Here is a 23,890-nt window from a genome sequence, read left to right as displayed (position 1 = left end):
CACAGCTCTGGCATCAGGAAACCTCTCACACAGCATGCTGTTTTCGAAAGCTGATCTTTTTGCTGCAGCAAAAACTTTCCAAGAGCTCTCCATATAGATACTTGTAACTGGGCAATGTTCATTCTCCAGGGTGTTATAACTACAAATCCCTTGGTAAGTGTATCTTTTTCCTCAGCACTGAGGCACCTTTTGAAATTCAAACACTTTGGAAATTTTGCACAAAAACATTACAAAACCTCACTATAGTTCAGAGAATGGGGACATTCAGATAAAAATCAAGAAATACCTCTTCTGCCAGAGGCACTAGGGCACAATATATACATACCTTAAGATACAGTAAATATTCTGAAAAAAATGGATTAAGAAAAGACAGGTGTTCTGCATTAATTCCATGCAAACAAACCACTCCGGATTACTTACCTTTATGTCATAGCCATATGTCTCCCTGATGTCTTCATCAGAGTCTGTCTCCTCATCATCATAATCCAAAGTCTGCCGTGGGGATGAGGACACACTCCCTATCACTCTGTTAAAGGCTGACTGCTGAAAACTTGTCAAGTGTCCCTAAAAAAAAACCCAAATGGAATACAGAAATGAAATAATAGGAAAAATCTGTAAAAACTAATGACTTATTAACAAAGAAAACAGTGGTTCTTTTGGCCTGAGGATACCTGCCTGGACATCACAAAAGAGACCAGTTACAGCAAGATGTGAAAAAAGATAGGGAAATATCCAAGTAAAATGTTTCATTAGATTCTGGTTACCTGTTTTTAAATACCAGTGATTAGAAAGATCTAGACACTGCTTTTCAGTGCCAAAAATTACAGCTTCTTCACCACAGCATGATCTGACCTCACTCTAAAGATGAAGAGGTCAGCTATGGAATTATCAGTGTTTGAATTATCAGTGTTTGACTACATTCCTCACTGAAATTTACTAACCTGACACCAAATGCCTGGGAATGACAATCCATGAGAAATTACAAATATTGATTCCTTGGATTCTGTCAAGAGGAAAATGGACTTCGGACACCAAAGCAGCAGCTGTTTTACACATCCTGAGGCCTGTACTCAGCTGTTACAGCTGACCTGATGTTTCTTACACACAGCTTCAGCAGTTGCTATTGACAGTGAGAAGAGAGCAACAGGCCTGCTCCTGGAGCAGCAAAGCACTCAACAGAACCCAGCCAAAACCTGCAGAGCACTGAACTATAAGTACGGAGTTTTACCATGTGCAGTGCTCAGCTTTTCACTGCCCTCCCCTCTCCCTCGAACTTCTCCAAGCAAAACAAGGCATTCTGACACACTAAATGAGGGCAAGCACAGGGAAAAGCAAATGACCGCTGTCCCTACCTGCAGGTCAGGGTTAGCCGCTGCCTTCTGCAGCTCCGCGCTGATGATCTTCTCCGTTTTCTCCCGAGCTGCCTGCTCCACCATGCGCTGGCTGAGCACGGAGAGCTTGGCCAGGGCAGAGGAGAGCTCGTCGGTGGCCAGCGCCTGGCGCGCGCGGTCCTGCCAGCCCATGGCCCGCTCGGTCAGGCACTGCAGGGCCTCGCCCTCGGGCAGCCGCACCGGCAGCTTCTGCAGCGACACCAGCAGCGACAGGATGGTCTCCAGGCGCGGCCGGCGGGAGCGCTGGCACAGGGGGCACAGGAACTTCACCTCCTTGCTCTGCCAGCTGGAGCCCTTCTTCTGGGAGCTGCTCTTGGGCAGGGGCACGCAGCCGCTGTGGAACCAGTCCTTGCACAGCTCGCACTGCAGCATGAACCCGCTGGCCGTCTTGCGGCAGATGCAGAACTTGACCTCCTCGATTCGGTCCACCATGGTCATCTTGGCCAGGTTGGCTGCCCTGAGAGCATGCATGGCCTCAATTTCCTTCTGCTCCCGCTCCTTAAACACTGCCACCTACCCAGCAAAGACAAAAACGTGTCGTGACCTCCACAGCTAAGAGATTTCATTTTATTAGCAACGCAGGAAAAGGGAAAAAACCAGCCGATACAAACAGATCAACACACCTAAACTAGCCCCAAATTTAGAAACTATGTGATCCAATTAAAGCTTGTATCTAAGATACTTCCTCCTCAGTTGCTCATTACTCCTTAAAGTCTTTCTGATAGAGATGCTACGTAAACTTTAGACAACCTTCTCAATATCTACAAAATTTCTGAAGTTCATAATATAAGGCCACCAGAAGAACAGGTTTTGACTCCAGAGAAGAAGTCAGAATCTGTTCCATTCATCTGTTTACCAAGACAATGGAGCTGAGCATTGTTTCAGAAGCCTCTGAGTGACCAATATCTTCTGAAGCAGCTTGCACTTCCTTAATGTTTCCATTCAGGTAACTATAGCCATACTACATAAACACATTGTGTATAAGCCATATTAATGATCCTGCATGTATTTGCTTTGTTCCCAGAGAAAGGGCAGCCAGATGACAGCAAATTCTTCTGATAAGTAGCATGAATATCCTCCAAAAAAGAGGAACCAAATAAAACATTCCCTACAGCTCAATGTCCATGACCAAGCATTTGGAGGCTGACCACAAAATTGACCTAAGCAAATACGTGTTGGTCCTGGTTAAGGCAGAGCTGCATCTCATTACTTCATGATCTCAAGAAATGTTAATATTAGATGAGCAGCCACAGATATTAACCCAAGAGCATTTTAGTCTCACGCATACCCAATGGTATTAAATACCAGCAGTTATACTCTGAACTGTGTTTCCCTCTACTTTCACTGCAATTAAAGTTGAACTACATTCTTGTGTCAAACACCGTATTAGGAGGTACCTTTTTCAGTGAAATTCATTTATCAGTTCTTCCCTAGGATTTCTACAGATTAGAAATGACTTCAGCCAACACATCAGGAGACACACCACCTTTCCCTGCTCCTTACCACAGCTGCAGCATCCCTGGCCTCCTCCAGCCCATCCTCCAGTTCACTCAGGGATTCCAAGTCCAGATCTTTCTCCTTTTCCTTCTCCATCAACTCCTTGGCCCTCTTCCGCCTGTTCTTGCTGCTGCCATAAACGCCGATGTCGGTGCGCGGGCTCAGGACCTGCAAGCGCCAAGGAAATCCTGTCAGAGCCAAGGACAGCAGGCACATCTCGCCAAGGAATGACAACAGTGTCACCAGGGAACAGCAGGACCCAGCAATATAACCCCTCTGATACCTGCCAGCTAATGCTAGAAATCGAAGACTAAACAGAGAAGGACAGAAGTATCTCACAGTTATGCGACTGGAATGTAATCAGCAACCAGTAACATGGTAGGCCATGTTACTGAGAGCCACTGTGTTTGCTGACTAAATCTATTTACATTACACTATCATACATATAGCTAACCAAAATACTACATGCAGCTAGGCATCCATAGTTCAACATTCACTTCAAGGGCCTTTATCAATCAAGTCTTAAAAATTATTTCATCTTTACAAAAGCAATTTGGTTTCTGAAAAACCCCTAAAAGCATGCTATAAGCCTTTTAATATCAATATGAGAGGCTGAAAAGCACTTTTAAGGACAAGAATAAAGCTTTAAGGCATCATGACTAGTTGGAATGCATACTTAAATATAAAATCTAGCAAATTAAATTCAATATAGGAAAGCTCAAATTGCTTTTAGGAAAGCAATTTAGGAAAACACAAGACTAGAAAATATTAAATAGCTAGTTAGGCAGAAGAATACAGAGAAAAAGCTGTATCTAGAGTGTATCACAAAGTGAACAAAAATTAGCATGAAGAGGTTGCAATAGGGAAAATCCCACTGGAAAGCGTTAAACATCAGTACCCCCTTTGAGAGTCAAGATGTAATTACTGCACTTCACACAGCACTAGGGAATGGGAGAATGGGGATTATGTCTGGATTTGGACATCTCACTAAAAGTGAAGACAAACTGCAGAGAATTAACACTGTAAGAGAATGAAAAATACAGCCCCCGCGAACGCAGTTGAACTGGAACTGTTTTCCTTAAAAAAGGGAAGCCTCTCAAGTAGATATGACAGATCTTCAAACACATGATTGATTTTTATTAAAACAAGGACAGTCACTACATCCACTGAAGTGAAATAAACAGTAGCTGACTAATTTTTCTTAAAACAGTTTATAAAATATCTATTTTCTTGGCATTTAAACAGTGAGGCAAGTGAAAACAATTATCAATTTGAGATGGGTCTGTGTCCATTTTGGGCCTACATTTCTTCAACGACAAAAAAAAAAAAAAAAAAAGAAAAAAGCTTTACTTTCCCTCTTCCTTCAAAAGTAAGAGACAAGGTTGCCTATACATAAAACAAACCAAACAGACTTTCTGCCTTTTTCACACTGTTCACCTGAGAATTCTGGATATTCTATTCTGAAAAGCGACTAACTCAGTGTAAGTGAACCAGCCCTTCCCTCCGGACAGCTGAGGGCCATCAGCACCATTTCAGGGCAATGTGTGCTGCTCACCTGCAGCAGGCTGTAGCTGGAGTTCTTCTTGAGGAAGGTCCTGCCTGTGCGCTCCCTCCAGGCGCGTGCGGCGGCCACCTGGGACTCCAGCTGGGGCAGTGCGTCCAGGCGCACCGGGATGGGCCGGCCCTTGGCTGACAGGCTCTCCAGCTGCTCCAGGTACGCGTAGTTGCTCCCGTTCTGGGGGGAAACAAACATCCTAAGCCAACAATTCCACCCCTGTATTAGCTGCCAGCCTAATTTCAAGCCGTATGCTATTTTGTCACTGCCTAAAACGGAGTTACATAGGAAAGGAAAGGTGGGCAGTGCTTCAATCCACTGTTATTCTAAACAATTCTCTCATATGGCTTTTATTTTAACATTCATTTTGACGTGGCCAGCTGGCTTATGCAGTAAAGCAACATTCCATACTCAGTTATCTAAATGCTGTCTGTTTAACAGCAGGAGTTGTATAGGGGCTGATGAGAAATCAATTGGGATTCTCACTTCAACTCCCAGCAAGTATCTGGTATAAGATAAGCAGTTCTCGTTTGGCAACCAGCACCCAGAAGTATCACAGAACTCTGGATCAAGTTATGTGGGTAGACCAGTAGAAGGGGAGGTTACTGAACTAATTCATCTCTTTCAGAAAATTCTGGCCACCAGTGCCATTTAATCTTACAACATTTTAGGGAGAAAACAAAAAAACCCACTTCCACAGCCAGATCCAAAACTGAAAACCTGAGAGCATCCTCTGCTGCAGCTATGTATTTTCAGTGATAGCATGGTGAACAGTTCCAAAACCAAATACCGTATCATAATGAATTTGCTAGCTTTTACATCCACTCTGAATTGCATAAAAGCAAGGCAAACCAGATAGCCAGCAGGGAAACAAATGCAGAAAAAGAAAACCAAGTACATAAGCTCCAGTAAGCACATTTAAGAGCCATAGCAAGGCTCCTTTTTGGGCCACCTTTGTGAAGAGAGGTGCTAGGAATAAAGGACACATCTAAATAAAAAAGTGCAAGCAGAAGATCCCAGTCCCTGCTGGAAGCCTACCTGAATGGCCTCCACTTTGGCTGTCCAATCTCTAGCCCGCTGCAGGGCTTCCTTCAGTGCCAGCACATTGGGCAGGTAAGCAGGGATGTTCTTTGCTTCGTTCACAATGCTCTCCAGAGCCATCATACTTTGGCGTGGTCTAGAGTAAGAAAAACCCAATTCCAGCCTTCTCTCATAATGCCAGTCATCTAAAGCCATAAATTTTACAGGCTGGTGATGCAACTTCATCACTACACTGCAGTGTAGGATACCATTGCTCTATGCCTGGAGGATGCTACAAATAAGAGGAGGTGAGAAAGCCGATGGCCTTGGCACACTGAAGCTCAAAAGGGCACAGCATCACAACCCCAGAACACCAAGAAAGCTGTCTCGTGTTGGTAGCATAGTCAGGGCTCTTTGGGAAGGGGAATCTATAGCAAAGACAGCAGCAAGACCCACAGCTTCAACTTCCTGCTACTGTGCAGCATGATAGGGAATCAACATTTCTGCAATTCATCAATCTCAAATCCAACCCTTGAGCAATCTAACTGCTGGGAGGTGAAAAAAAAAACCAACAACCCAACAAAATAAGAAAGGTAACTATAGCTTCGAGCACCCAACTTTTCACCACACTTCTCAGAAGAGGATGAGAAACACAAAAGTGACCTCTAAGTACAGTTTGGAAAGGAACACTCACCTGGCCTGCAGGCAGACCTTGGCCTTCTCCTCCCACCTCTCTGAGACTGTGAGCAGCTCCTGCAGCTCAGCCATGGCTTTCTCTACAGCGTGATGTGGTGCCAAACCCACACCAGAGTCAATCAGCTTCTTCATCACATCCAGGGTGACTCTTTGGGGATCCAAGAGGGTGGACCTCACCTCATCCAGCCACCGTGCCTGCTGCAGCTCTTGCTTCAACCTTGGCAGTTCGGGAAGTTCAACATAAAGGCCAGAGCCCATGTCTATCAACTCCTGCAGCTTGGAAGAGTCTGGGACCTCATCAATCATAGCTTCCTGAGCACGCTCATGAAATTCTTCCACATCATCGAGCAGATTCTGAAGTAACACACAGGACAAATCAATTAGGAAAAAACCACCCACAGAATCCAAAAGAAAATCCAACTGAGGGATCAGTCAGCTGTGAATTTGTATGTGATCATCACATCATCAGTCTGAGCTTCTACACACAATGCCAGCTAGCTGTCACAAGCCATCAAGTCTGACAGAAATTAAGTAACAGACCATCCCAACTTATCTGATGGCCTAATGTTGGATACCCTAGGCATATTAGTTGCATCATACTCTGCACCTAAAATAGTACAACTGCAAATGACAACAGCTCCCAACAAAACAGAATATTTAGCGCTGGCCAGTCAATGTTAGTTTTAAAATAGTGGGGAGAAAAGGGGCTTCTGCAAACAGGTCATCATTTCAATAGTACCAGGGGCATTACAGTCATGACAGCAACACACAGCAGGAAAAAAACATACTGAGGAGAAATAACAAGCCAGAGATGTATGAGAACACAAATACCATGGATCATGAAAATAACAATGGTGAAGTTTGAAAGTAATATTCCCTAAAGCAGGACCACCACTTATAAGTATCAGGGCTTTATTGCAGTAAAGAAAGAAATGAAAATGAAAATCCCTCTTATTAAAGAAGACAATTTCACAGAAATCCAACTGCACTGCTGCAGCTGTCCTCATCGTCATATTTTAGCACTGCAATGAAAAAAACTCAAAGACAGCCAACAGACAGGAAAGGATCTCTGCAGGAGATTAATTCAAGGACATTCAAGCAGCATACTCACTTGATTCACCCCCAAGTCTCTTACAAGAAGACAGGCATTTCTGACAGCAAGCCTGTGGCACAATGGGGAGCAAACCCTGCATTTCCTAACCCTTTAGCTTACTGCCCTTTTCGCCTGATGCTGCTTTTCATGACTGTCTGGAAATCAGAAGGCATTTATAAGAAAGAACAAGATCTACATTATAAAAATTTTGATTTAGGGAACATACTCTGAATGCTTCCTAGTGGCAACAGTAAATGATTACAGTTAAATAATTATAATGCCTTTTGTGTTAAAAAGCACTCGTCATCCAACATGACAATTATTTTGCTATTCATTATGATGGATAATTGCATTCAAATGCCATGTTCAAAGCTAGTGAGTGCTTAGGCATAAATGATCATTATCTGACTTCATTCAGAAACTAAAAGACAACAGTTTGCAATCAGTAAAATGACAATATTTATTTATTGACTAGTGATTATGCTGAGGCTTCAAGAACATGCACATGCATAGGCAGAGTACTTGAACTAGAACCAGATCCCTAATGCTGAGGGGTGGGGGTAGACAGACTAGTTAGGAGAAGGTATCAGACAAAAAACACATGTTTAAACTGTTAGGAGTTAATTCTATGCCTGCATCCCTCTCATCTATGAAATATGTTTTAATTAGAAGCAGGTTTTAAATACATTAAAAACAAAAAAGTCCTTCTGAGAACAATCTTACATGTCTACCTAACAGATGATGACAAAATTTCATTAATAAATATTAGTAAGTATTTTTAGGATTTTTCCACATATTTGTATGTGGAAAGAAGTGAAGTAAAACCATCCTATCATATGAGGATGAGAAAGCAATTTCCACTTTATTACTTTATTAGATGCTGGCAAACTGGTTAAAGAACACCTTTGAAGGACAAAGATCAGCATCAACAAGCCTGGCAAACCTGCACACTAGAGCCCTGTGGATTTCTGAAGGAAAGTGTTTTCAGCAAAAAAGTGCCATTATTATGTAAACAGTAAGAAATTCCAATATTAAGTCTCTCTTCTCAACACTGAACTATCACGGAAAAGTTTATATAAAATTCATGAATGAAGGACATAAACACTAACAAACACTTGTGGAAAAGAGGCCTTCTAAAAGAAATCCCTAACTTATTTTTAAACTGTGTGTTTGGCTATGTAGCAGCAGCTGCACCTATGGTAATATTCAGGATTTTAGGCCTTCTATCTAGTACTATACAACACTCATAAAACTGTACAAGCAAGCATGCAGGTTAATAAGTGATTAACACACATCTAGGCAAAAAATCTTTATTAAGGATGTTTCTTAAGGAGTTTTCTACAAGTTGGTTAGTAGGTGAAATATTGTTCAGTATTTCATCACCAGTGACAGAGAAACAAATTAAGACTGCTGCTGAAAACACTTGCTATGATGCAGAGTGCCAGAATGATAAATGGTAATAGCGGCTTGGGGGATCAGTATGATCTGCATTACTTATTAGTCCAGATTCATTCCTAGACAGGTGAAAAGATTTATATGAAGGGCAAGAAATGCAGGCCATGCATACAGATTAAGAAGGCTCTAGCCTGGAAAGCAAAGCTGAGGTGTATTTATGGAATAACTGACAACGTGGCACTGCTTTCCCGCTGCCCTGAAAAGGCACGCCAATGTAACCCTCAGAGGTTTCTACAAAAACATGTAAAGGGTAGGATTTAGCCAAAACCTCACCTCTACAGAGGGTATTGACGGAATAAGAGTAACTGGTTCAGAGATCTAGAACTGGGCTGCCTGGACAGTGACAGGGGAAGGGGATCTTTTATCTTTGTTTAAGCTGTACCACTGCATCTGACAATGCCTGCTGTTGCACCAGGCACCTTGAAAAAGTGCACATACATTTTACATCAGAAGCTTCTCATCCTCTACACTGGGCAAAATTATCTGTTTAAAAAAACATACTTCCACCAAACCAGAACAAAGGAAAAGGCACAATATTATCAAAGGAGAGGATGCAATCTCACCTTTACTTGTCGGGCCTGGCTGATAACACATGGCAAGCTGAACAGCTGCTGCACAAATGCTTTCAGCTCCTCCATAGTCAGCTTGGTCCGTGTCCTTCCACTGTCTGGGCTCACTCTGCTGTACCAACAGGCATAATTAAATACCAGGGGAGAGATAAGATGATCCTTGAATTTATTCACAGTGACAGAAATTATCTATCAATATTACTGAGAAGCTACCAAAAGCATTTCATCACCTAAGAACTCAAAAAGAACGTAAGGTAACTCAAACTGAACAAGAACTCCAAAAACCTGCAAGCAGAATATAAGGCAATTCCCCTAAGCCCCTTCAGGATCATTTACGCTGCCCTGCAGAGGTACAATTGTCTGAGTGAGTTTCAAACCGAGTTTGCTACAAACAGAATAATATAGCCCCATAAAGTCTGCTTTGGGCAGCTCAGGAAGTTGACTCCATGCAGTCTGCCATGCAGGGGGTTCTACAAGCAATAAAAAACAAACAGGAGACCCCTCTTTATCCTCCAAATACAGAAAAAATGCTTCTCTATTGTGTAATGTAACAGCTTGCCAGTTAGAACAGATTGTTACACTTGGATCTGATGTGCAACTAACATTTTAGTGTTCAAATTCAAGCAATTTTGATACATGCATTATCTTCTGTGTAACAAAGTTGGGCATTATAATTAACAAGGTATTTACTTTTTACTTTCTCAAAATACAAGTAATACACAAAACCCACAAATGCAAGAAATACAACCAACTACAAAACCAAATCTTATCCTCAAGAGAGGAACTGCAAGCTACATAAATTTCCTGTACAACTGCTGCCACAAGAATTACAAAATATGGAGGTATCCACCTCATTGAGGTATTTTCTATGGGACTTTCATTCAGAGCACAAAGCATACAGGACAGAAGGAAGAACATGCTCCTGAAAGCTCATGAGAGCAGAACAAGGAACACATCCAGCAGACTGCAGAGGCAGGGCCCTGCAGGAGACACAGTGAGGTTGAAGCAGCCATAGGAAAGGCAGGCAACACAGAGAATCAAGGGAGTTACACTGCCCTAAGTCAATGAGGCAAGCCACTACTTTTCAGCCACATCACTGCCTCCCACAGTCCTTCCCAAAATGGAACACATTGGCTCAAACTATGGACTGGTTTTGCTGTCTGTACTGCTGTGCTCCCCCAGATCCTTTTGTCACAAACACTCAAAGTCAAAGCTTACTCTCATTACATTTTTACCTCCAGCTGCCTTTCCCGACAACTCTCCCACACCTTCAGTGAAATACTTCATCAGCAAACACAGCTTCTCCAAAGGATTTCACATTTCAGTACACAAGTCAGATGAAAGCAAAATGTTTATCATACTGCAACTAAGTCACCTTTTGGCCCTTTGTGCCACTGTATCTGCCTCCACCCCTGCCTACCTCTCAGTGAGTCACAGCACTAAGGAAACACAGAGAAGCTTGCACACAGAAAGACCTCAAGGTTTTTAACTCTTCCAAGCCCAACAAAGAGGCAGAGGGAAAGTACCAGAAAAACTGCGTGTCCTACCTGTGTTTTTGCTTTTTGCTCAGAAGGAGCTGTGCTACTGAAGCACAGGTCTCTGCTTCTTTCACAGCATCTCGGAGCCTGCGGAAAAGATCATTCTCTGGGTATTTCCTGTCTTCAGCATCCTCCAACATCACTCTCAGCTCAATCACATCTGTAATAAGAACACATAAATAATTTGTATTAAAAAAAAAAAAAGAGATTTTAGATTGCTTCAATGGCCTTCAATCGAGGTCCAACAGGGACGTTCAATTTGAAATGCAAAATGCTAATCTGCATTACGCTCTTGCATGATTTCTTTTTTCCAATACATAAAACACAAAATTTCTCTCATTAAACGACAGCACAGAACATACGCAGGAGTTTCAGAACATCCTATTAAGAATGACAGAAGTCTGACCTTTCTTGTGGTTCAGGTTGGCAGACAGAGCCTCTGTAACTCTACTGACCCACGTGTCGTAAGACTGCGCTCTAACTTTCACTCCATACAACAAAGAAGGAAGATCTTCCAGTGGATAGCGGTACCTGAAGGGATGGAAAAAAAGACAGAAAAAGTATTAATGCCCATCTCAAAGTCAGGATATTGGTAATATTGAGTTTTTCCAGCTACAGCAAGGCCAGAAAAACAGTACATGTACAATACCTGTTTGCCTGGGAATCAAGAAACAAAGAGGATGAAAATACTCCTTAAATAAAGGAGGAAAAAAGTGTGATCAAATATATTTGGCCACTGGGCTACAGCAAACTATTAGATATGGAAGCAAAGAGAGAAAAGAAATCCTGTGTACCTTAGACACTTCTTCTGCATGGGGCAAGGACATAAATCAGAGGGATGGTATAAGCACACCAGGCGCTCGGGATTACAGGAACACGTCAGAGCTGACAAGAAGCATGTGGTCCTGCAAGCTGTGCACTGACGTTCATCATCTGGAACCAGCTCAAACACCTCTTCTTCAGACATCAACACCCCCTGACAAAAAGAATTAGACACTTGCTCAAAAATTCTAATGCAAGCATGGGGAGAGGGAAGCAAAAGTTCTTTTGCAAGCAAAGGGTCGTGTCTTCTTACTCACCATCTGTACAACAGACTCCCTCAGCCGTGTCTCTTCCTCTATCAGCAGAGTCATCTCCTTGCAGACCATGGCAGCCAGCCCCACATCCAGGCACTCTGGATCTGCAGCCATCTTGAAGATCAGCTCTTCGTGGGAGAACACACAGTGACGTCCCAGCCTTCGGTAGTGACTCACACACTGACGCCCAATGGGCAGCTGCAGAAGATCACACTACCGTCATCCAGGGAAAAAAATCATCTCTTAGCTCCCGTGTTCCTTCCTTTGACAAAAACTGGGAAAGCACTGAGACTAAGAGCTGTATTTGATGGGACAGAGAAAATTGTAACAACCTTAAACCATGTCACAGATGAGAACAAAGAGGGTCATCTTCCATAACTTTACACACCAAACTTAGAGACAAAAGTTTAAGAGTTGCCCTAAGCTCTTTTTACTTTCAGCAGGAAGAAACTGGTGTCAAAGAGAAGTCATCTGGTCTACACTAAGGTGAATACATTCCCCTCTGGATATTACTACACTTGGAGAGGGACATTTAACGTAAGATTCCTAGAGTGAACCAAAACTGGTATCACTCCTTTTGTGCCTTTTAAAGCAAAAGGAAGCTAAATGAATTTGTCACAAATATTTCTGGTTACGTTTCACATAAGCAGAAGGAATTTCACGTGGCTGGTGCAAGTTTTTTCACAGAGGCTACATCATGAGCACTGGAGGAAAAAAAGGAGCCCTGACACACTGCCAGTCCTGCAGAGGATTTTTCTGATAAATGAGTAAGTCTCTGAAAAAGGACTAAAATTTCCATTCATAGTTTAAAAAATGAAGCTAGAGATAGACAAGCTAGAAATGAAATCATAACTTCCAATTGTAAACCCTGGATAGTAACAGAACACTCCTTTGACAATTTCCTGAACAATCCACATGAGCAATGCACTGATGTGGCACAGTATTAGAACAGTACTAATATGATTAAAAGGCACAATGAGCTGGCATAAAGGAGAACAAAGACTGTTATAAGCCTATCTCCAACATTCAGATGACAACAGTACTTCAAGACAGGACACAGATCTGTATCAAATTCATAAAGTGGCATCACAGAAATACTAGCTAAAGGCACTGTGAGATGCCACTTTTTGGTTAACCAATACTTAAAGAGGAAAAACATGTGCCCAACTGAAACAAAGTTTCAGTTTGAAGCTGCCTAAAATTACATGGTCCACAAAATTACTTTGTATAATGGACACTTCCCTCAGTTTCTGCAAACATAAAATACACTATTTAACTGAAAAGACTGTTCAGGTAGTTAACTTACTAACACACCACTTGCAGAGGTCACACAGCAAATATATACAAAAGAACAGACCCAGTCAGCAGTGCAGAAGTTCACAGCTTCAGCAAAGTTATATCCCTGGTTAAATCCAGAGTGATAGGCACGAGGAAAGGTCACAACAAACTCGCCAGCACACTGATTGGTCCTGAAAACCTAAAACAGGGAGGATAAAGGAAAGAAAAAATATGTAACACCCAACAGCTTAAGACACAATAGTACAAATGTTTGAACACCACTTTTTGTACCCACAGATCACCACAGGCAAAACAGCTATCCCAACACCGGTAAGGATGGTTTCTGCCTTCTTAACATGAATATTCAATTTGCAGACTTTTTCAAAAAGAGATGAGTATGTAAGCCAACAGCTGAAAATTGTCTCTATGAATCCCAAAAGGGATGTTTCTCTATCATAATTTAATCCATTGCACCACGAAGTGCAAAAGCTTCTGGAAAAAAGTTTATGGTTTGCTTTGTTGGGGTATTTGCCAGGGAAGCAATTTATCCTAAGACAAAAGCAAAAGATAGTCACTGCTGCTTAGAGGTCTGCAGTCAGTTATGTTAGGTCAGAAAAGCATTTTGTAATGCTGAGATTTCTACTGAACGTAAGACAAGTATTTTACTGTCAAAAGCTTCTAAAGGCATTTCAGACAAACTTGCTGTTACACAAGGGAAGGGACTTTCTTTACTAAAAATTAAGTGTAATACACAGCATATGCTTGTTCTGGAAGGTATTTTATGTAGAAAGCTTGGCACACTCACTTCTGTTACAAGATAATTTAAACTTCCTGCTTAGTCTAGGGAAAGGTCTGGAAAACAGCTTTAAAAAATACCCTATACGTAATGAATATGCAAATGCCCACCATAAAAATTCTTCAGAGTTATGCCAAACCATTGTTATACAAATCTGCCAGAGAATGAAAAAAAAAAAGAAAGCACACAGAAGTACTCATGTAAAAAATGCTGGTGTGCTACTCACTGGTACACCATGTTCCATCAGCACATTGGGGTTCATAATAGTGACCAGCTGATGCAGGAGATCAGGCTGGGATTCAAACAGCTCAGGAGCCAATTCCTTCATCACATCTTCCAGCTGCTCTGCTGCATGAGAGGGCACACCATACCACGTCTTGGGCTCTCCCCTGCCAGAACACAAGCACAGGAATGAACACAAGTGAGAGGAAAATGATGGTGCCACCCAGCTGTAAAGTACACTTCACACCAGCAGCACAGTCCTCATGAGCCACTTTACACCTAGATTAAAAAATATCTTTAGTCAACAAGCATCTTCTTCAGGATGTACTATTCTGACCTGAAAAATCAGTTACACTCCAACACAATTCTCAACATACCTGGCAGTAGATTTGCCTTGACAAGCCTAAAATGGAAGATTAAACGTCACTTACCATGCTCCGAAGGGGTAAAATGGGCAATTATTTTCCTTCAGGAAGAAGGAATTAGATTTAATAAACAAGACATTGGCTGTCACAGCTACAGTCTAAGAAAGATCATGGTACTCCTCCATTCAATTAGGCTTGGAGTAGTCATATTCTTAAAAACCAACAGAACAGTATACCAGCCAGTGAAGTAAAATCCATCTCTCTAATCTTCATAACTGATTACCTGTGATCCACAGGACTATTAAGATGAAAACTTCCAAACAACATGGATTAGTTAAGTATGAGGGAACAAAAAGATTAACAGGACCAAAACTAAACAAATAGTTACTCAAGCACTATTCCAGTCCTTTCTTAACCAAAATGAACTGTCATAACCTAATATCTCCAGTGCTGAGATTTATTTTTAAAATCTACTTTACTAAGTACAAACAGCAGTGTGCTGGCAGACCTGATGGGATTTTGTGTATTGTACTATGCATTATGATGTACTGTGCTATGGATTATGATGCATTGTACTGTAGATTATGATGTACTGTGCTATGCACTATGATATATTGTACTGAGGATTATGATGTGTTGTGCTGCAGATTATGATGCATTGTGCTATGCATTATGATGGATTGTGCTATGGATTGTGATGGATTATATTGTGTATTCTCCAGGCTCCTAGCACATCCGATGGGGTTCCATGTAATGTACTATGTGTTTTGGGTTATGATGTACTGTACTATGGATCGTAATGTATTGTATTATGGATTATGATGCACTGTACTGTGTGCTACGATGTCCTGTAGTATGGATTACTTTGTACTGTACTGTGTGTTTCAGATGTACTGCACTATGGATTACAATGCACTGCACGCACTGTGTGCACTGCTGTACTGCACTATGGATTATAATGCACTGTATGTTATGCTGGACTGCACTATGGATTACACTGGACTGCACTATGGATTACACTGGACTGCACTATGGATTATAATGCACTGTATGTTATGCTGGACTGCACTATGGGTTACACAGGACTGCACTATGGATTATAATGCACTGTATGTTATGCTGGACTGCACTATGGATTACACTGGACTGCACTATGGATTATAATGCACTGTATGTTATGCTGGACTGCACTATGGATTACACTGTACTGCACTATGGATTACAGTGCACTGCATGTTATGCTGGACTGCACTATGGATTACACTGGACTGCACTATGGATTACAATGCACTGCATGTTATGCTAGACTGCGCTATGGGTTACGATGCACTATGGATTACTCTGTACTGCACTGTGGAGTATGATGCACTGTGTGTACTATGTGTTACTCTGCACTGCCCTAGGGATCACTCTGCACTGCCCTGGGGATCACTCCGCACTGCCCTAGGGATCACTCCGTCCTGCCCTAGGGATCACTCCGCACTGCCCTAGGGATCACTCCGCACTGCCCTAGGGATCACTCCGCACTGCCCTAGGGATCACTCCGTCCTGCCCTAGGGATCACTCCGTCCTGCCCTAGGGATCACTCCGCGCTGCCCTGGGGATCACTCTGCACTGCCCTAGGGATCACTCCGTCCTGCCCTGGGGATCACTCCGTCCTGCCCTGGGGATCACTCCGCACTGCCCTGGGGATCACTCCGCGCTGCCCTGGGGATCACTCCGCACTGCCCTGGGGATCACTCCGCGCTGCCCTGGGGATCACTCCGCGCTGCCCTGGGGATCACTCCGCGCTGCCCTGGGATCACTCCGCGCTGCCCTGGGGATCACTCCGCGCTGCCCTGGGGATCACTCCGCACTGCCCTGGGGATCACTCCGCGCTGCCCTGGGGATCACTCCGCGCTGCCCTGGGGATCACTCCGCGCTGCCCTGGGGATCACTCCGCGCTGCCCTGGGGATCACTCCGCGCTGCCCTGGGGATCACTCCGCACTGCCCTGGGGATCACTCCGCGCTGCCCTGGGGATCACTCCGCGCTGCCCTGGGGATCACTCCGCGCTGCCCTGGGGATCACTCCGCACTGCCCTGGGGATCACTCTGCACTGCACACACTGTGTGTTACTCTGCACTGCCCTAGGGATCACTCTGCACTGCCCTGGGGATCACTCCGTCCTGCCCTAGGGATCACTCCGCACTGCCCTGGGGATCACTCTGCGCTGCACACACTCTGTGTTACTCTGCGCTGCCCTGGGGATCACTCTGCACTGCCCTGGGGATCACTCTGCACTGCCCTGGGGATCACTCTGCACTGCCCTGGGGATCACTCTGCGCTGCACACACTGTGCACTCCCCGCGCTCCGCAGCGCTCCTGGCGGTGCCGGCTGCCCTCTGCCGGCAGCCCGGGGCAGCGCTCACAAGGCCACCCAGCCACCAGCCCCGAGCCCGGAACGCGGCTGGGAACAAGCCCAGCGCCCTGCCCATCGCACCCTGCTGCCTGCCAAACGTGCCTCAAAGCTGTGCTGCTATGTCTGGAAGGCCATCAGCTCGTCTCTCCCAGGTGTCCAGCAAACTTGCTAAAGTTTTCCCAACAGCTCCCCAGCTCCATTCACTGTGACAGCGTCTGAACCGGGAAAACTGCAGTGCCCGCAGCTGACCTGTCACAAGTCTTCTCACACTTTTGTTCATTCAAACACAAGAGCTGAGCACCACAACACTTCCAAGCCTGTTCCAAAAGGCAGAATTACTTCCATATTTCTCTTTACAAGGAGCATTTCTGTGTATACACAGATCTGCTGCTGAACAGTCAGCTCTGATGCCTCTAGAAGCCATGAGACAGCAGACTCCACTTTTAGCACACAGACATACCAACTTTAAATCATAAAGCAGGGAGCCAGGGAACTCTTAACTCAGTTCTAAACGAAAAAAAAAATCTTAAAAAAGACAGGATCCTCTAAAGCACTATTTTATGGTCACACTGGAATGTTGGCCACATCAGGATATTTCATCAGTTAATGAAAAGTACTAATTTGCTTGTCCTGGGTTTGCCTTAATCGAATGCTTTGCCTGGAACCCACTCCAATGCTTTAAAAGGCATCTGTATCCACTTTCAAACAGCCACAGCTAATACTGCATGTTCAGCTTTTCAATTACAAACGTCCCCAGTGTGCAGAGGCACTCTGAAGCAGAACGACAGACTTCCTAAAGCAAATAGGGCAGTGTAAGGCAGATGCACACAGGACAGCCCATACCAATGCAGGTAGTTGATGGAATAGCTCCAGTGGTCTTCAATATGCCAGCAAAAGGAGGAGAAGCACATCCCTACATACAGCCAGGGCACCTTCATGCCAGAGATGTCTGCATTGATGTGAGCAAGGACTGACTGCTCCAGAATGGGCATGTTGTTCAGGTTCCAACCAGAGAGAGCATAATCCTGCCAAAAGGAGAACATTTGAACAAATCAGAAGGACATAAGGACAAATCCAGAAAAGAAAAACACAAATGAAAACATCAGCCTATGCATTTCTATAGTAGATAATGGAAAATTTCTGCAACAATGAGACATCAAAACCAGAAATAATTCCTTAAATACTGTAGTCATTAAACAATCACACTAAGACTTTAACATCACTCCTAGTATTTCTGCATAGCCCATCTTCTTTGATTTCTTCCTCATCACAAGACTGCAGGTTTCATGCTTTTCTGCTGGAATAAAATACCAGCAACACCAGCAGCAGAACTAAAGATAGAAGTCTTTGGTAACACAGGACAACTTTAAATTGTAAACAACACAGTGAATCTCATGTAATTGTTTCAGCTTTTTTAGCATCCATTTTACCATGCTGCACTTCATGTTGATCTACTGTGTAGACTACTTCAGAAAGCCTTCTCGAGGGAAGAAATTCCTACACACTCGTTTTTGAGAGGACAGCATCACCTGCTAAGCACTCTCACCTTTACTTTCAAATACATATAATTTGTTATAAAATTATAATCCAGACAGGCTTAAAAGCCCACCGCTGTGCTTTAGCATTAGTCTACTCTCCGCTTTTACAAAAGCTGTAAGCACAGACTGATTGGAATGTTAGACATATCCCACAGCTGCTGAAAGCACTGGCCAGGCCCTCAGCTCAGCCAAACCTTGCCACTGCTTCCTTTGCTCTGACACTACAAAGACACTGCACTGAGTCAGAAGATTTAAGTGATCTGGTTAAGAAATGTTTTAAGTGACAACCTTCTTACAAATATATAAATGAGCAGTGCAGACTCACTAAGCAGCTACACCATCACAGCATAGCCAACAGAGGTACACACAGGAAGGAGCAGGAAGAGGTGGAAGACAACAGTGAACAGGATTACCTCTTCCAGTGAGCAGTATAAATTGATTTGGGGCTGTGTAACCAGGAAACCACACCTTTACTATGTCTGAATTTAAGCATACAACCAGCAAGAAAATTGCTTTGCTACAGTAAGGTCCGAGGGACAATAGGTAGTACACTCTCCAGATGATCTTTAAAGAATTTTTTATAGTTGAATGCTGTATCTACATCTTTTCTTTCTTACAGTATGCACAGAGGAATGAGCTAAACCAAATTAATTTGTTTCACCCATTAAGAACCTCCTATGAAAGACAGAATCATGTTTCTGTAGCAAACTATACAATGAAAAGGTCTGGAACAAGAAAGAAAAAACATTATTCAAGAGTCTCCTCATACTCTAACAAACTGCAACCACTCATATCTTTGCCTGCTAAGATTAAGTGATAGAAAACAGGTGGGACTTAAATCATGACACAGACCTCGGTTATGAGCAACCAGATCTGTAAAAGAACCTCAAATATCAGAGCAATGCCTTGCTCGAAAGGAATGCTAAGAACATGCAAAGCCTGAAACAATTTCTTCATGAAAAAAACCCACACTGATTTCTGACCTAAATTCTTAATGTGAAATCTTATGCAGAGCAAAGAATGGGGCCATTTTGCATCTCCTGTTCCTCACCTCCTCTTCTGGCATCAGCTTTCGTCGGCCATCCTTCACGGGGAAGCCACTCCCGAAGTCCTTGGAGGAGATATCAGCCCCATATTCCACAATAACATCTTCCTCTATGCTGCTCACTAAGCGCCAGAATTCTTTTTCTACCAGCTCAGTGGGAACCATCTGAAAGCAGAAGAGATGCTTTGGTATGTGCAAATAACAAAAATTATCATTCAAGCAATAAATTGGTATTAACTCCCCATGAATTCTCATACACCAAGGTCACTCCCCCTCTCCCCTCCATCTCTTCAAAGTCATAGTTTGATCTGTATTCCTCCATTTTGGCTGGAATGTTTCAGAAATGGGATACCACAGCACGAGGGAAGGAATAAGCAGAAGAGATATAATCATGTCAAGTACAGCAAAACACAGGGGGAAGAGGAGACCGCCAACAGAAATCAGGCAGCAAAGAGAACATACCAGCATGCAAATTCCAAACTATTTCAGAGGATAATGACCAGGATTTCTAAACAACAGTAAGGAAATTCAGATATAAAATTGTGTTCAGGAGTTTGATCTTCATATAACTCATCATTACTCTTACTTATATGTATTTATTTGTGAAGCTTATTCTTAAAATAAGCTTTGTTCCACACCCCAAAGTTGCATCACAAATTGGAGTCCTTAAAAGGTAGAGGCTTTAGCAAGAATGTCCATAAATTATCAAAGAACCATGAGAGGAGGAAGACCTTGGTGCTGCATGCAGTCCACAAGAGAGTGGAACTGTGCCAAAGCAGAAATGCTGGTTTGAAAAATGCTACATTTTTGTTCTGCATCAAATATTTTTGATGCAGAACAAAAAAAATCAAAAAAATCCCGAAGCACTATGATTATCAGACAGATTCAGTCTATCGATTTGTCTACAAGAAAATACTGTAAGAGGAAGGAAAACAAAGATTTATCCTCTGGACAAACTAAACCAAAACAAAAGGCATAGGAAAGGCAGGAGAAGGGCTCCTATACCAAACAAGAGCAAGATACTTAGTTCAATTTATCAAAAAGGGCAATATTTTTAACTAGAGCACGGCCAATGCAGTAAACTCTAACACACAGTACAGCTGTCTGTCCACTGCAGGGAAAAGGTGAAATGAAGTTGAAATGACACCAGATGCCAGCAAGCTAAATAATTTGTTTATGTGTTTGAAGCTTATGGTGCCTCTTTAAACAAGGCTGGGATGTCTTAGCAAAAATCCAGGATCATCTGAAGCCTCTTCTCTTCTTCCCTTACAAGGAATCCCAAAAAAAGCTGAAACTCACATGGACCGGCATGTTGAAATAATCAGACTTGAAGTTATCAGCCATTTCACCAAAGCTCTGGAGAGTATATTCCCTGACAGCTTGTTCAAATCCAAAGGCCTCTCGGGGTTTGTTGCATTCCTAGGAGACAGAACACAGAAGTATTGTTCCCTGCAGCAGACTCTGACACAGTTACACTTTTAGCAAGAAGCCCTAGTGTCCATCTGAGGCCCTCCCCAGCACAAGGAGCTGCCAGTTTTGAGGCTTTTCCAGCCGAGGCTGCAGTACCACAACGGAAACAGGCCGGAATTAACGACACAGAAGCTAATCTAACCCTGCAACCCCAGGGCTCCACACTTCTGCTTTCCTGGCCCAGCCTACACTCCATCAACTACCGCTGCCAGCCACAGGGCAACAATATGCACAAGATGCTCAGGCTGCCACAGGACATTTCTGCAGACACACTGGATTCAAGCACCTGCAGAATAACTGCACAGGAACCAACCCCCCAAGTGTTTCAGTCTTATCAAGTCAGCAAATCATCAACAGATTTGACACTGTGAAAATATGTAATAGGGAAGAGGAAAAAGGAAATTAGAACAGAGCAACACAGCCAACAACAGACAAGGCCGATCTAACAGAAAATCTCCAAGTCTTTCACTGTTGTACCCCATTCCTCCTGAAAACGCAAAAAATGCTGGTGGACATTTCAGCTCATCTCCCCACTCATTCCCAACGTGTCCTTCTCAGCTCCCTTGGAACTGACACCATGTTTACCTATAAAAGACATACTGCAACACAAAGATGATGTAAAACTATCTGATAGTCAGCTTTTCAGTCAAAGAAACAGGACTGGAAAGGAATTCATCAGTAGTTTCTCTTTTTTTTTTTTGAGGAAAACATGCATAAAAGTGGTTCCCAACATGCATCGAAGTGGTTCTTAAACAGAGAATCTACATCTGTGAACACTGTCAAACAACATTGACCTAAATACATATAAAGAGCCCTCACCCTACTCTTCCCTGCTTCTTTTTCAGTACCCTGCTGTAAAATCCCATTAAGCATCTGTGCACAATTAACATCTAAAGTAAAAGCCAAGGCAAAAAGTACTGGTGAATACTTCAAACATCTTTCTGCTGTTACTCACCTACTCTCCTGTACATATAGCCACGTTTCCTCCTTCTACCTCCTACTTTCAATGTATTTCAAAAATGTTTCAAGTATTTTCTGTATTATTTGCTAGTAAAAACTTAACTGGCACCTTATCTTTCCTGAGTTTGTCCCTGCCTGCACATTTTTCTTCGGTAACAATCTATCCCATTTTTCCTAGCAAAATGAAATTCCTTGAGTTTGCACATTCTTAAACTGTTGCAGCCGCTCTATTTACTACTACAGTCTCTAAATTAACTCCATATTAGATTGCTGCATTTGCTCACACTTCCTTATTGCTCTTTCTTAAGAGAAAATAAAGAAGTAGGTTAATCCACTCTCTGAGCAGCAGCCCAAAGAGAAAGTTTCATCTCATCCCTTGCCTGTAGCAATGACTTTCCACCTCTCTTTAAGCAGCATTTGCCTGAGTTAATCTGACAACCTCATCTCTTAGTGAAGGGTTACAGCAGCGAGCTGATCCAGCTCCTGTGGCTGCACAACTCTGCAAACACCACCATAAAGGATCCAGCAGGAGCCAACAGTGCAGCAGGGCATGTGGGAAATGGGCACATAAACACGTGTGCACAACTGTTCTTTGGAAACAACACAGTCTGAAGAGTGAAAACCAGTCTCAATTACACAGCTACAGTCAGCTTCTTCCTCTGAATCCTACAGCTACCAACTTTCTGAGCTTGCAAAACTTGTTCCTTTAAGACAAGTACAAAGAAAATCAAGTGATGTTTGCTGCCTGTTGATCAATCATCTATTGGAACTGGGTAGCTCTTCTTTTTCAAATAATGAAATTCAGCTAGCTTCCACCTTCAGAGCCTGAGCAGTTCCTTTTTTAGACTAAACCAAATCTAAAATAGCTGCAACAAAGTTCTAAATTAGTTCCTTCACTTTCTGCTACACGCCGTTCTGAACAACGCTATAATGTCTTTCCAATAATCAAAGCTCCCTGTTACGCCTATATTTCATACTTTATTTACTTCATAGTTTACAAAATGTGTCATCATTATGTGGAAACATCCATTACAACCCTAGTTCTCGCACTTAATTTCCACTACCCGATTATCAAACTTAAGAGTTTCAGCTCTTAATGTATCAAGGTGAAATTTTTAGCTGTCACGTGGCCATATAACAAATAAAGGTTATGCCCAAGTTCTAGAAGGAATGTTTCTCTCTCCTTATGGCTCATCCACCAAAATTCAAGGCTCATCTTGACAACATTCCAAAACACACTAAGCATTCTACACGGAAGGATTGCTGAACTGCTCTTCTTCTGATCTCTGTACACATACAAAGCTTCAGCAGTTCTTGAACTGTACCTCAGCAACGCACTTTGGACACCTCCAGTCACCCTTGGGTACATCAGGAAGAGGAGGAATCAAGCAGAAAGTGTGATAGCTGTCATCACAGCCATCACACAGCAGCAGTTTATCCTCATTATTTCCTCTACCACAAAATAAGCAAACATAGAGATCAACCTGTGGGGGAAAAAAAAAGGACAAAATAAGTTACAAGAAGTTTCTCATCCAGAGCTTGCATTTCTTAAGCCAAGGAACAAAGGATGATATCCTGAAGTCCAATATCTCAGGATCAACAGTCTCCTCTGGTTTTTGAGAATGCTAGCTTATGTTTCATTTCCAAAGTAGCACTATGTGGGGGCAGGAAGACTTTGGCTGCTGCAAAATAATTATCCAGTTCAGTTGGACTACCTTTTGCTATCTAACTCAAGTAGCATCTCATTTATGTTATTCTAAGGCAAAAATATAAGTTAGTTTTTACAACTTCCTCTCTTCAACGCTCTTATCATGGAAAACAGTTTAAACGAAACCTCTACCAAGACTGCATGGCTAAGGAAAATTTCAAAAAGGTGTTTCAGAAAGATACATATAATCACTTTCAACAGTACAGTGCTATCTTTGC

The 23,890-nt window shown here is 42.8% G+C and overlaps 1 protein-coding gene across 3 annotated transcripts in view; it reads right to left on the bottom strand.

The window, feature by feature from the left end:
- KDM5A (lysine demethylase 5A) overlaps nucleotides 1-23,890 on the bottom strand; it is a 48,705-nt gene that overhangs the window by 10,373 nt on the left and 14,442 nt on the right. For 2 of the 3 annotated variants that reach the window (XM_066320116.1, XM_066320118.1), the window contains 17 exons: nucleotides 23,290-23,448; nucleotides 20,834-20,953; nucleotides 19,541-19,699; nucleotides 17,795-17,976; nucleotides 14,191-14,353; nucleotides 13,248-13,367; nucleotides 11,894-12,088; nucleotides 11,609-11,790; nucleotides 11,221-11,345; nucleotides 10,824-10,974; nucleotides 9,271-9,388; nucleotides 6,158-6,513; nucleotides 5,482-5,620; nucleotides 4,444-4,623; nucleotides 2,895-3,056; nucleotides 1,353-1,904; nucleotides 421-564 (listed from right to left, as the gene is read on the bottom strand). In XM_066320116.1, coding sequence (XP_066176213.1) covers nucleotides 421-564; nucleotides 1,353-1,904; nucleotides 2,895-3,056; nucleotides 4,444-4,623; nucleotides 5,482-5,620; nucleotides 6,158-6,513; nucleotides 9,271-9,388; nucleotides 10,824-10,974; nucleotides 11,221-11,345; nucleotides 11,609-11,790; nucleotides 11,894-12,088; nucleotides 13,248-13,367; nucleotides 14,191-14,353; nucleotides 17,795-17,976; nucleotides 19,541-19,699; nucleotides 20,834-20,953; nucleotides 23,290-23,448 — 3,207 coding nt within the window. The remainder of the gene's footprint in view (nucleotides 1-420; nucleotides 565-1,352; nucleotides 1,905-2,894; nucleotides 3,057-4,443; nucleotides 4,624-5,481; nucleotides 5,621-6,157; nucleotides 6,514-9,270; nucleotides 9,389-10,823; nucleotides 10,975-11,220; nucleotides 11,346-11,608; nucleotides 11,791-11,893; nucleotides 12,089-13,247; nucleotides 13,368-14,190; nucleotides 14,354-17,794; nucleotides 17,977-19,540; nucleotides 19,700-20,833; nucleotides 20,954-23,289; nucleotides 23,449-23,890) is intronic. The other variant, XM_066320117.1, reaches the window with a different exon arrangement.

The sequence above is a fragment of the Sylvia atricapilla genome, chromosome 5 (genome assembly GCF_009819655.1).
Source record: "Sylvia atricapilla isolate bSylAtr1 chromosome 5, bSylAtr1.pri, whole genome shotgun sequence".
Classification (NCBI taxonomy): domain Eukaryota; kingdom Metazoa; phylum Chordata; class Aves; order Passeriformes; family Sylviidae; genus Sylvia; species Sylvia atricapilla.
The sequence above is the reverse complement of the archived record's forward strand: the minus strand, read 5'-3'. Positions and strand labels throughout refer to the sequence as shown.